The following is a 12724-nucleotide window of genomic DNA, read 5'->3' as shown; positions in this document are numbered from 1 at the left end:
ATTTGACAGCAGGATGTGGGTTGGAAGTGTCATTCAGAACACCACTTGACTGCTCTTTTGTCCCACACTGTTGCACATGTATTTATTTACATCAGGGGTGGAGAACTTTCTTGACCCAAGAGCCACATTCCATCCTGGACAACCTTCTAGAGGCTGCATTCCAGTGGTGGGTGGGGCCAGAGGCAAAAGCAGGCAGAGCAACAAACATATCCTCCCCCTTTGTACACCTCCTACTCTCACACACACCACTCGCTATATTCCAGACAGGTGAGCAAGAGAGGTGATCAGAGTTCAAGGTCATATCCCAGCCTGCTCTTCGGCAAGATCCTTGGGGCGGGTATCTTGGCAGCTGACCACGCCTCGCCGTTTCTCCGGAAGGCTTGCCCTCGCAAGTTGTCGAGGGCACACCTCTCTCCCTTGAAACAGGTCCAGGTTTTGCATATCTTAAGCAGCAGGAAAATCACCCAGGCACACCCTGGAATCCTGACCATGGTCCACGTGCCCCGGGGCTGTTTTCCTCAACAGTGAGGCCAACAAAGTTGTGGGTGTCTCTCTGGATGTTTGCTGCTGACCTCATACTTTGCCATACTTTGACTTAAGAACTTAAAAGATTTCTGAGCTACAGTTTATCAGCAAGTTTGAGTCTATTCCATTTGGCCTCAGTCCAGATTGTGGGTTTCTTGCCACACTACCAGTGTTAAATTAGTGTTACACAGTTCAAATGGTAAATATCGTCTCTGATGACTTCTGTTGCGAAAGGATCCAAAAAGCAGTATTTTCATTAGGACCAAGCTGATCAAGGCAACAGACTGGCCAAATGTCTGAGTTCAGACTAGATGTTTATATGTGCAGGGGGAGAAGAGTAAATATGCCATCATGGGGGGGGGGGGAGAACGCTGTATGTCTACACAGAAGTAAATCTTGTTACGTTCAATGGGACTTATTCCTAGATAGGAATTTGCAAGATGGAGAAGCAGAGCAGTTACACAGGAACATAAAAACACAGGGAGCTATTCAAATGAGTTTTACTCAGAACAGAGCTGTTGAAAACAATGGACATAACTCAGCCATGTTCATTAATTTCAATGGGACTCCACTGAGTAAAACTTAGTTGAATATCACCCACTGCCTTCTACTGAGAACAGAGCATTGGTTAATGCATCTCACTACTGTCTACATCAGGGGTCAGCAACCTTTTTCAGCTGTGGGCCGGTCCACCGTCCTTCAGACCATGTAGTGGGCCGGGCTAGATATTTGCTGGGGAAATGAACAAATTCCTATGTCCCACAAATAAACTAGAGATGCATTTTAAATGAAAGGACACATTCTACTCATGGAAAAACACATTGATTCCCGGACTGTCTGCGGGCCGGATTGAGAAGGCAATTGGGCCGCCCCGCAGGCTTAGGTTGCCTTCCCCTGGTCTACACTGACAGGCAGTGGCTCTCCAGGGTTTCAGGAGGGGTTTCTCTCAGCCCTGCTGCCTGCCATCTTCCTCCTCCTTGGAGTAAGGGGTGTACTGTAGAACCCAGGAGGGAGGAGGATGGGGACAAGATTAGTTCACTCTGGTTGTCTTGCTGCATCCTCTGCTGGCCTCCCTGTCTTCTGGCCTCCCAGTCCCAATGGCACCAGCCACCACTGCTGGATTGGCAGGGGGGCACACACAAGCCCCTGCCCTGTACTACCTTGCCCTGCCCCATCCAGGCAAGTGGGGAGGAGGGGGGGCACAACTGGACTATGTTGGCTCCACCTGTCATTGGCCCTTGCTCTGACTGCTGCTGGCCCTACCTGTGGGCATGACTTAGTTTGGAAAAGTTTCCTTCCTCAAGCCTGATGTTTACCTGATGTTTCCTGTAATGCTGGAAACTTCTTAAATTGAATTCCAGAACTAGTGTGTGTGTGTGCAACTTCCCACAACTTCCATTTTCTTCTGTTTGGTTCTCATGCTTTTTTTTTTCTTTTTTAAAAAATCCTTATCTGAAGAGTTCCTCCAGATGGGCCTTATTGAACAATCAACCTGATTTGCTAACACAACGCTTAAGCAAAGTTTATGCCCTGCTGTTTATTGAACTTTTGCTCTGATTTGTTTGTGGGGAGGTTATATGTCATCCTGCTAATCATTTGTTCACACAACACTTTTTAGTGTATTTCCCTGTAACTTTCCCAACTGCCAAAAGTTGCTGGTTTTCTGTTGTTTTTTAAAGTGGATTTGTTGCACCAAAGCCCATTGATCTCCCTCTGCAGGACTTGTCAGGGCACACAGCTACTTGTCCACATGGACAAAGATATAATAATGATGGTGCTCTTTATTTCATATAAATAATTATATAATTGTAGAGATGGAAGGGATCCCAAAGGTCATCTAGTCCAACCCCCTGCAATACAGGAATCTAAACTGAGGCATCCATGACAGATGGCCATCCAGCCTCTGCTTAAAAACCTCCAGGGAAGGAGATGCCACAACCTCCTGAGGGCAACTGTTCCACTGTCAAACACCTCTTACTGTCAGAAAGTTCTTCCTGGTGTTGAGTTAATCCGTCTCTTCCTACAACAACAAGAGCGAAGTCCTAGAGCCATATAAAAATAGCCCTGCTGGTTTAGGCCAATCTAGTCCAGCATCTCGTCCTTACATCAGAAGGACCTGAGTGCAACAGTACAGAACTGTCTCCCACCAGCTGGTGTTCATAGGCCTAGTAATACAATTCATAATCAATGCATCACTTGAAAACAGTAATAGCACCCCAAAAAAGTGTTCAGTCTCCATAGCCAAAGAAGAGCCTTTGAACAAATAAGAATTTAAAGTGAGTCAACATGCTGTGCTTAAACATACTAATTTAGCAGTGCCTTTCAGACAGGATTCTCTGCCAGGATGTTGGTGGGAATCGAACCTGAGACCTTCTGCACGCAAAGCAGTTGCTCTGCCACTCAGCTATGGCCCTCCCCAGAGAACGTTTCTTCACCTAGGCGTTGCTTCTCTGCTTCTTCCTCAAGCAACAGAATCTGAAGACTTCTTGGGGAGGCACGGGAGTGCTTATCTTTTGAAGCCTCTGCTCACACTCCCTTGCAGAATTAGAGCTAATAATAACACACTGCTGGCACCACACACCCTGGAATACTTGATAATTGGTCCAAGTAATTACTGCATCTTCCCACTCCCACCCTGTTTCTGATTCAGATACCTTCTCTACCCAAAAGTGTGTGCATGGACTACCAGCACCCTGCAGGAATTACCTCTTCATCTTTTTCTTCTCTTACCAGAGTCCCTATATCAACTACTGGCACACCTTCCCTCTCTCTGACCAGGCTCTGTTTGCTCTGGTTTTCATCATGCTTGGTAGGAATTTTCTGAACACCTCTGTGAACACTGACAATGTTCACTGGTCAGCCAGCCACCCAGCTAGTAAATATGAACAATCAATATCTTGAGTACGTCTCACTTGGGGTAGCTCTGTCAGAAAAGCACGAGACTCTTAGGACTTAGCTACACTCATCAATTACATCGTTATAACTGAGCTTTGTGACAACAGATGGTGCTGCAGGGCAGTGATCCATTGCCAATGTGATTTTGCCCTGAGAGCTTTTATAGTGTTTTGGCTTTTTGGCTTTTTAAAAATCAGTGTAGATCCAACTTTACTCTCAGGGTTTTGGGTTTGAGCCCCGTGCTGAGTGAAAGATTCCAATTCTACAAGTCTATGAATCTATTACAGTGCTACCTTGGGTTAAGAACTTAATTCGTTCGGGAGGTCTGTTCTTAACCCGAAACTGTTCTTAACCTGAAGCACCACTTTAGCTAATGGAGCCTCCTGCTGCCGCCGTGCCACTGCTGCACGATTTCTCTTCTCATCCTGAAGCAAAGTTCTTAACCTGAGGTACTATTTCTGGGTTAGCGGAGTCTGCAACCTGAAGTGTCTGTAACCTGAAGCGTCTGTAACCCAAAGTACCACTGTAATCTAATGGGTCATTAGGTAAGCCAAATTAAAATGGGTACCTGCTAGCTCTAGTTGTACCACTGAACATAACCCAGCTTAAAATACCCCAACAAATTACTATCCATCCAGTGTGTGGAAGCAAAGCTCCATCACTCTATCCATGGAGAGGTGGGAACTGGGACCCTGTGTGGATTTGCCCTAATCAAACCCCTCTCTTCCAGTGCAGATGCCCCCAACTCCAGAGGTGGATTTAGGGGAGTGTGACTGGTTTCTCTGCACTGGGTGAGCCACAACAATGCTGAACACCGGAAGGTGAGATGCAGAGGAGGAGCGATGAATTTTGCCGTTGCACAGGGTGCTGCTGAAATTTTAAAGCCCAAAGTCCTCCATTGCCCAACCTGGCTGCAGTGACCTGGAGGACAATAGATACAGTCGTGTCTCCAGGAATGACGCATGTGGAAGCCATCCTGACACAGCTGTTGTTTCTCTGAATATGGGGGTGTGGATGTGAGGCCAAGGACAGCCCAGCTTCCCTAGAATGATTGCTCCCACGAATCCAGAATCCCTGGCATTACAGGTGTGCAGCCCCATTCTCTATGCCACCCCATCCCTGCCAGGTAAGCAACAGTGTCGCCAATATCAGGATGGTGACTCTGCCTTGCCACAAAGGCCACTATTGTGTGGCTTGGTCAGCGGATCTGCTTCCCATGCCCCCCCCCCCCCGTTTAGTGACACCTTATATTAAATAGGATCTTAACACAACCCTTATGATTGGTCTTTCCTTTCTCTGGCCCATTCTGTGAGGAGCCTGCACTGTGTGTTCCTGAATGAGTCACCGTTCTGCATTTGCTGTCCGTTTGGTAGGAGCACTCTGAATACTTTTGGGCGCACTGGCAATGTTCGCTGGCCAGCTGGCCAGTAAACTCCTAAATTCTTCTTACATCAGCATCAATGATTTCATGAATGTATTGGCACATACCTAAATCTGCACCAGAGACCCTCGTCGCAGATGCTTACACCTGCTGAACCTCAACATTCTTTAAAGACAGAATTACAATTAGAATGGCTATCTGTCCCCTAACAGTGCAACTCTGCGCTTCAAAGGCTTACAGAAAGCAAGAGGATTGCGAAATAGGTGCCTTCTCCACAATGGGCAGGAATCAGAGCTTGATGGATGCTTGCCTTCACACCATCGGAAGTCTTAGGTTCATAGCTGTCAACTTTTCTCTTTTCTTGCGAGGAATCCTATTCGGAATAAGGGAATTTCCCTTAAAAAAGGGAAAACGCTGACAGCTATGCTTAGGTTGTCTCCCACCTTAGTCCTGCTCAGAGTATTTGGTTAGGCCACGTGCAGGTGCAATCTAACAAAATGACATTATTAAATATTCTGAGACAGGGCAACAGCTCTCCATACGGGTTTTCTCTGGCTGAGCTCTACCCGAAATAAACGCGTTGAAATTAATTTCAGTAGGCCTGCTCCGAGGGTGCTTTGTGCCAGGACACTTGCCGCCGGTTGGATTCCCGCTTCTCCTCACCCCAGAATCTCTCCTCCCCGCGACCACCCTTTAAAGTGCTTAATGCAAAAATGAGCGAGGATGGAGGTGGGTTTGAGGTAAGTAGCTCTGAGGCTTAATCCTTTGTCTGCTGCTGCTGCTGCAGGTTTCCCCTTTACTTGTCACTCTGGACGCACAATGCAGGCAACTCCGCCACCTCTACATAAGCATGTTGGAGAATATACATAGAGCGAGAGAGGCGCGGAGGGTGCAGAGACGAGAGCTTGCGCACCCGAGCTTCCCCCGATTGGCTGGGCGATGCACAAAGACTCGGAGAGTCGCCATGGTCACGTGGCCCTGATGGCTTCCCATTGGATCCCGCGCACGCCTGTTCCCTCTCTCTCTCTCTCTCCCCCCCCCCCGCCTCTCTCTTTCCACTTTGTGCGGTTGCTGATTTGAAAGGGGGAGAAGGGAGAAGGAGCGGATCCGGCCGCGGGAGAAAAAGCAAAGGGGTGGGGGACAAAAAATATATATACAAAAAAGGGAGGGAGGGGAGAAGGAGCTCGGCGTGAGGCTGCTTGACAACGCGGGAAGGAGGAGGAGGAGGTGCGGGGCGGGGGGGACAATGCCATGGTGCCTCCTCCCGCCCAGCTGCTCTCTGCAAGCCGGTTCTGTGCCACCGCCAGTCCGGGCGTAGGAGCGCAAAGAGACACCCGGCAGCCGCAGGCGCCGCCTCCTGGGAAGCGAGAGTCTCTGCGGGGGGGCTGTTGGTTGTCAATGGCTGGCTGACCCCGCAATCCCCCGATCCCCGTTGTCACAGCCGCGCGGGCGAGCGGCTCCTGGCGCGGCTGAATGGGCGCGCGGGTGGATGGCTAGCCGGCCAGGCGGATGGAGGGATGCGGGAGACCCTGCGCGGCAACATCACCATGAGGACCTCGCCGCGCCGCCACCGCGACCTCGGCCGGCTCTCCCGGCTGCTGCTGCTCCTGCCGCTCTGCTTCACGTGCGCGCTGGCCCTTGACTCGGGGCCGCGGAGCGCCACCGCCGGGCCAGCAGCAGCCGCAGGAGGAGGAGGCGGCGGCGGGTCCGGCTCCGACGGAGGGTCCACAGCAGCGGCATCGCCTGCCGGAGAGGTGCGCTCCGGTGCGGGAGCCGAAACGCCGCCTCTGCTCTCACCTTCGCCGGCTCCTACTCCTCTTCCCCGATCCCCTCTTCTGCTTCCCCCGCCGCCTCCTTTTGCGCCCTCGCCCACTACCCCGCAGCAAAACGGGGGCGAAGAGGAGGAGGAAGAAGAAGAAGGGAACGATCTTGGTTCCTGGGCGGCGGCGGCGGCAGAAGCAGGCAACGCAACTGGGATCCAGCCCACCTTGGCGCCCCCCGATGACCCCCCAACCAAGCCTGCCGCTACTGCGGGAGCGCAAGGGGGCAGCCCCTCAGGCTCCGAGGGGCCCGGCTCCGAGGCGCCGAGCCCCGGCAACGCCGCCTCGGCGGTAGACGCGGCGTCCTCGCTGGTTCCGCCGGCTCCTTCTCCAGCCTCGGCGTCCGCGACTCCCCAAGAACCGACCCTCAGTTTCTGGTCCAGCAGCGTCCCCACCGCCGAGCCCTCGTCGCCTTCCGAGGAGGAAGAGAAAGAAGATCTGGTGGCCCATAGCGGGATAGGTGAGTGGAAGTAGATCGCTTGTGGGTGACACATGCGCATGCTAAAAACAAAAAACAAAAGCGTTTTGTATGCGGAGAACTTACACTCACAGGAGACACGTCGGGATGAATGGACACGACTAACTTAGGCCAGTTCATGCCCATGGGTCTGTTCTGAGTAGTACGTGCTTGAACACAGCCAGTGCCATTCATAAGTCAGTTTTATCTTGAAGTCCAAGGGTCCAATGTAGATTTGGTTCCCAGGTAACCCTACCTATCCAGCTTCGGCAAAGGCACCTAGTCTGATATTGTAGAGTTGGAAACGGTGCAGTAAAATAGCAAGCGAAAATCATTATGGAGCTCCAGCGGTCCCCTGTGTAGGAAGGTTGCAAAGGTTTGGGGTTTGTTTTTAACTAAGGGTGAGAGGTGGGGGGCAGAAGATTATTGCTGGTGTGGCGAAAGTGGCTGGAGAGAAAACGTTCTCGTAATGCTAGAACCCAACAGGAAGCTGAATGTTGGGAGATTCAGTACAGACAGAAACAATGACTTATTCTCAACAGTTAAACCATTGAATTGGCTCCCACAAGAAGTAGTGATGGCCCACAGGCAGCTTCAGAAGAGGGGACAGGGCATGGAGGGATGAAACTATCCTAGGAGCCTCATAAGATGCCTTATATTGAGTCAAGCCATTGGACAATCTAGCTCTGTAATGTCAGTACTGAACGGCAGCAGCTGTCCAGGATTTCAGGCAGGGGACATTCCTAGTTTTAAGGGGAGGTGCCAGGGATTGAACCTGAGCAGGTAAAGCAGATGTTGGCTTGCTGAGCTGCAGCTGTTCGCTCAGTGGCTACTCACTGTGGGGGCTGTGTCTTACCTCCACTGTCCGAGGCAGGCAGGGTGCCTCTGACTACCAGACAACAGCAGCAGAGGTCTCCTGCTCTCCTGTCCTCTTGGGGAAGCAGGATGCTGGGTTAGGAAGGCCTTCGGTCTGATCCAGCAGGGTTCTGCGTATGTTGTGTTGCCTGTGACTGCTCTGTGGATGCTCGTTTAGAGATCGTGCTGTTACTTGTCCTGAGCCTCAAGGCTAGGGCAGGATAGAGGCACCAAAAGGAGGGGAGATGGCTTGATTTGTTTCCAAAGGCCCCAAGACCTTTATTGAAAGACATTCCTATGTGTGGACTAACATTTCAGGAAGAGGGAGGGTCATGCACCCGACTAATGAGTCAAGGTGTGATGCCATCACAGTTGGCACCATATTATTAATGCCCCCAATATTAATACGAGTAGTATTTGTATTAATGCTACTATTATTACTTATTTGTCATTATTACTTCATTTCAACAATTTGGGTTCAATGTATCTTTCTACTAATAGGCTTGGGATAGACCGCTGTCCTCTGTTATTAATATTTATTAATTGTTGTAGAGACTATTGTTATAGAGACTAGGGAATAAACTGTTGTCACCTCCTATTAATATGTACTACAATGTGTTCCTTACTATTGTTTCTACCATTGGTTGTCAGGACTTTTTTGGGAGGGGGTATAATCTCTCTTTCTTCTCCTCATGCTCCTCCTTGTCCTAAGCTAGGGATAAATGTTGGTCCCCTATTATGGGAGGCAGTTGCTTTCTGGTTTTTTTGGACCAGTTCCTCAGATAATAGATCATTTTGTGGAATGGTTTTTTTAAGGATGCTCAAAATGGCAAAGGCAAGCAGCAGTTGTAGCAGCTGAAAGCAAAGAAGGAGAGTAAAATGAGAAGTGGTTAAAAGAGGCATGGAGAGAAATGTCTTCTTTGTGGGTAATATATTGATGGTGTTTGCTTGATGTTGGCCTTTGTCCTTGTCTATATTTTGAGGATTTGCACCATTTGCAGCATATTCTGGCTACTTCTAATGCCTGGTGGTCTCCAGATGTTTTGGAGAGCAGTTCCCATCTGCCCCAGCCACCATTGGAGCTCCCTCCCAAAACATCTGTAGGATACCAGGTTAGTATAAAGGTTGCACTAAAGCAGTTCTCCCTGTTCTGTTGCATTCCATGGCCTGGGGTAGGTACAACTCATAAACACAAGTGCAAATATTGTGGGGTGTTTTTAAATGAATTGTTAACTTGAGACATAAGGATGGCCTGAACTTTAAATAAACTAAAACATTTAACAAACCCACCAGAGCTCCAGCATCCTAGTCAATCTTAATCAGCTAGATCAACCTCTTAAGAACCGCTTTAGTGACTTAAAAGTTGGCCCTGATTAATCAAAACAGTGTTGGTGTAATAGGTGGTATTCAACATTTTTAAGGGGAGTGGCCATAGCTGAGTGGTAGTGCATCTGCTTTGCATTTGAAGGGTTCCAGGTTCAGTCTCTGGCACCTCCAGACAGTGGCGTAGCATGGGTTGTCAGCACCCGGGGCAAGGCAAGTAATTTGCGCCCCCTAACCCATGGATTTGTGCCCCCTAACCCATGGATTTGCGCCCCCTAACCCGTGGATTTGTGCTCCCTAACCCGTGGATTTGCGCCCCCTAACCCTAACCCCCAGATGTTGCGCCCGGTGCGGCCGGGCCCCCCTGCACCCCCCACGCTACGCCACTGCCTCCAGATAGAACTGGGGGAGACCCTCACCTGAAACCCTGGACAGCTGCTGCCTGTCTGTGTAGATGGTACTGAGCTAGGTGGACCATGGATCTAGCTCTGTATAAGACAGTTCCCAATGGGTGATAGTCAACTAAGCTTTACTCAAGAGTACACTCACTGACATTAATGAACATGGCTAAGTTAGGTCCATTAATTACAATGGGTCTGCTCTGGGTAGTATTCAGCTGAGTTTTACTTTGCAGAAATAGGACACCTCTTTCTGCCTGCTGCCCAAATTTTGTGTGTGTGTCATACAGCAGGGAACACCTCTTCTGAGACATTTAACCAGGGACAAGTGCATTAGTCATAATGATGGTGACATTTTACCCCCCACTGTCGGAGACAGTGTGCCTCTGATACCAGTTTCTGGGAGTCACAGGTAGGGAGAGTTGCTGTTGCACTCATGTCTTGCATGAATTGGCCTCTGTGTGAACAAAGTAATGGACTAGGTGGGCCCTTGGACTGATCCAGCAGGGCTCTGTTTATGTTCTTATAAAGATACATTGCCTTCCCTGCAGTAATGGAGCAATCCTAACTTTCCTTGTTGGGGAAGGGCTGGAGCTCAGGGGTAGGGCTTCTGCCTGGCATTCAGAAGGTCCCAGGTCCAGCCTTTGTCATTTGCAGGTAGGACTGGGAATGCTTCTCACCTAAAACCCTAGAAAGCTGCTGCCAGAGATTGTAGGCAGTCCTGAGCGACATGGACCAATGCACCTTTTGCAAGGCCAAAATTTGGCACCCTCTGCTTCTCACCTTCTGTTCTTCTCAATTCACTCAGTGCCCAGTGTGGGGGAACCGGTTGCGCTGCCCTAAATCTGCCTCTGGCACAGTCCTGAACGTGCCTACTCAGAAGCAAGCGGTGCTGAGTTCATAGGGACTTGATGCTTCCAGGTCAATGGGTGAAGGGTTGCAACCAAAATCTTGTTTTGCCAGGAGTCAGCTCTAGTTCAAATTGCCCAATTCTGTAGCAACATACTAGAAATGCTTCCTCAGGTGGATTCCAGGACCAGAGAAATGTGTTTGTGTTTTAGGCTACAAGGACTTGCACAATGGGTTGCATGAAACTGAAGCAGCTGGAGAACTGTATAATTTCTGTGTGTGTGTGTGTGTGTGTGTGTGTTAAAAAAAAATGTTCTGCCATTCTCTGATTTTGTTATGATAATGATATCGATAACAGTATCATATCTTTTCATTAGTAATGCTTGACATAATAAAAGACCCTCTGACATGTGCATGGCTGGATGTGGCTTAACTGTACACAAGAAAGGGTCACGTCCATTGCTCCACCCACGTTTTGCCTCTGGCCCTGCTCACTGCTGCCATGTGGCCTCTGGAAGTTTGCCCAAGAGGGAATGTGGCCCTCAGGTTGAAAATATCTCCCCACCCCCCCAAATGAAATGCTTCCAATGCCTATTAGTTCATATCGGGTTGAGAGAAGATCCTGCATCTCCCCTTCCCACTGAAAAGAAAGCCTTGGAACTTGACTGTCCTACCTGCCCGCAGACTGTCTCTCCAGAGTGGTGCACGCTCTGGTTATCTCCTGCTTGGACTACTGCAGTGCACTCAACATGGGGCTACCTTTGAAGGTGACCTGGAAACTACAACTAATCCAGAATGCAGCAGCTAGACTGGTGACTGGGAGCGGCCGCTGAGACTATATAACACCTGTCCTGAAAGACCTACATTGGCTCCCAGTACGTTTCTGAGCACAACTCAATGTGTTGGTGCTGATCTTTAAAGCCCTAAATGGCCTCGGCCCAGTATACTTGAAGGAGTGTCTCCACCCCCATTATTCATCCGGACACTGAGGTCCAGTGCTGAGGGCCTTCTGGCGGTTCCCTCACTGCGAGAAGTGAGGTTACAGGGAACCAGGCAGAGGGCCTTCTTGGTGGTGGCGCCCACCCTGTGGAACATCTGAAGGCAGCCTTGTTTAGGGAAGTTTTTAATGTTTGATGTTTTATCCTGTTTTTAATCTGTTGGGAGCCACCCAGAGTGGCTGGGGAAACCCAGCCAGATGGGTGGGGTATAAATATGAATAAATTATTATTATTATTATTATTATTATTATTATTATTATTATTACTACTACTACTACTACTACTACTATTACTACTACTACTACCTAAGATCATCCTCTGAGGCCCTTCTTTGTGTGCCTCTTTCACAAGAAATCCAGAGGGTGGCAACACGAGAACGGGGCCTTCTCTGCAGTGGCTCCCTGTCTATGGAATGTTCTCCCCAGGGAAGTTCGCCTGGCACCTTCATTATACACCTTTAGGCGCCAGGCAAAAACGTTCCTTTTTAACCTGGCCTTTGGTTGATTTGATTTACATCCTATGCCCTTTTAAAATGTGGTGTGTTTTTTTTTTGGGGGGGGAGGTTATTGGGTTGTTGTTTTTATTTTGATTATGTATTTTGTGGTTTTATATTTTGATTTCATTCTGTGAACCGCCCTGAGACCTCCAGGTATAGGGCAGTATATTAATAATAATAATAATAATAATAATAATAATAATAATAATAATAAACAACTTTGTGAGCTTGCTATCACTAGATGTGGGGCCAGACCCTAGCTTAGGTGTCTTTACAAGGGGATCAGGCAACTTTACATAGAATGTGTCTATCAAGTGCTGATGGTTCTTAAATGGCAAAGCCAAGCCTCCAGATTTGGACGCAGTCTATCTCCAAGTGCCAGCTGCTGGCGGGGAAGAGCAAGTGAGAGCTGTGCCCTCCCTGTTCTGCTTGTGGGCTTTCTCAGAGACAGCTGGCTGGTGATTGATGGTAATAGGATGATGGAATAGATGGACCAGATTTTGCTGACCTGGTGCCCATCAGATATTTTGGGTGACAATTCCCATTGGCTGATAGGAGTTGCAGTCCAAAACATCTGGAGGGCATCAGGTGGGTGAAGGCTCAGATAGACCCTTAGTCTGATCCTGGAGACTGTTCCTGTGCCTTGCATCCCATACCCATTTGCCTTGCCTGTGTTCTATAGCCTCCTAAATGTATGCGTAAAAGAGGGGAAAGGGAATTAGTAACT

At 49.1% G+C, this 12724-nt stretch overlaps 1 protein-coding gene across 1 annotated transcript in view; it reads left to right on the top strand.

Annotated features, from left to right (window-relative positions):
• The first annotated feature begins 5868 nt into the window (after window positions 1-5868).
• Window positions 5869-12724, top strand: part of MEGF9 (multiple EGF like domains 9) — a 93083-nt gene continuing 86227 nt past the window's right edge. Inside the window, exon 1 of the mRNA XM_083597308.1 lies at window positions 5869-7081. Within this exon, the coding sequence (XP_083453434.1) occupies window positions 6319-7081 (763 nt within the window). The 5' untranslated portion in view covers window positions 5869-6318. The remainder of the gene's footprint in view (window positions 7082-12724) is intronic.

Source organism: Podarcis filfolensis (assembly GCF_964270895.1).
Source record: "Podarcis filfolensis genome assembly, chromosome: Z".
Classification (NCBI taxonomy): Eukaryota; Metazoa; Chordata; class Lepidosauria; order Squamata; family Lacertidae; genus Podarcis; species Podarcis filfolensis.
The sequence above is the reverse complement of the archived record's forward strand: the minus strand, read 5'-3'. Positions and strand labels throughout refer to the sequence as shown.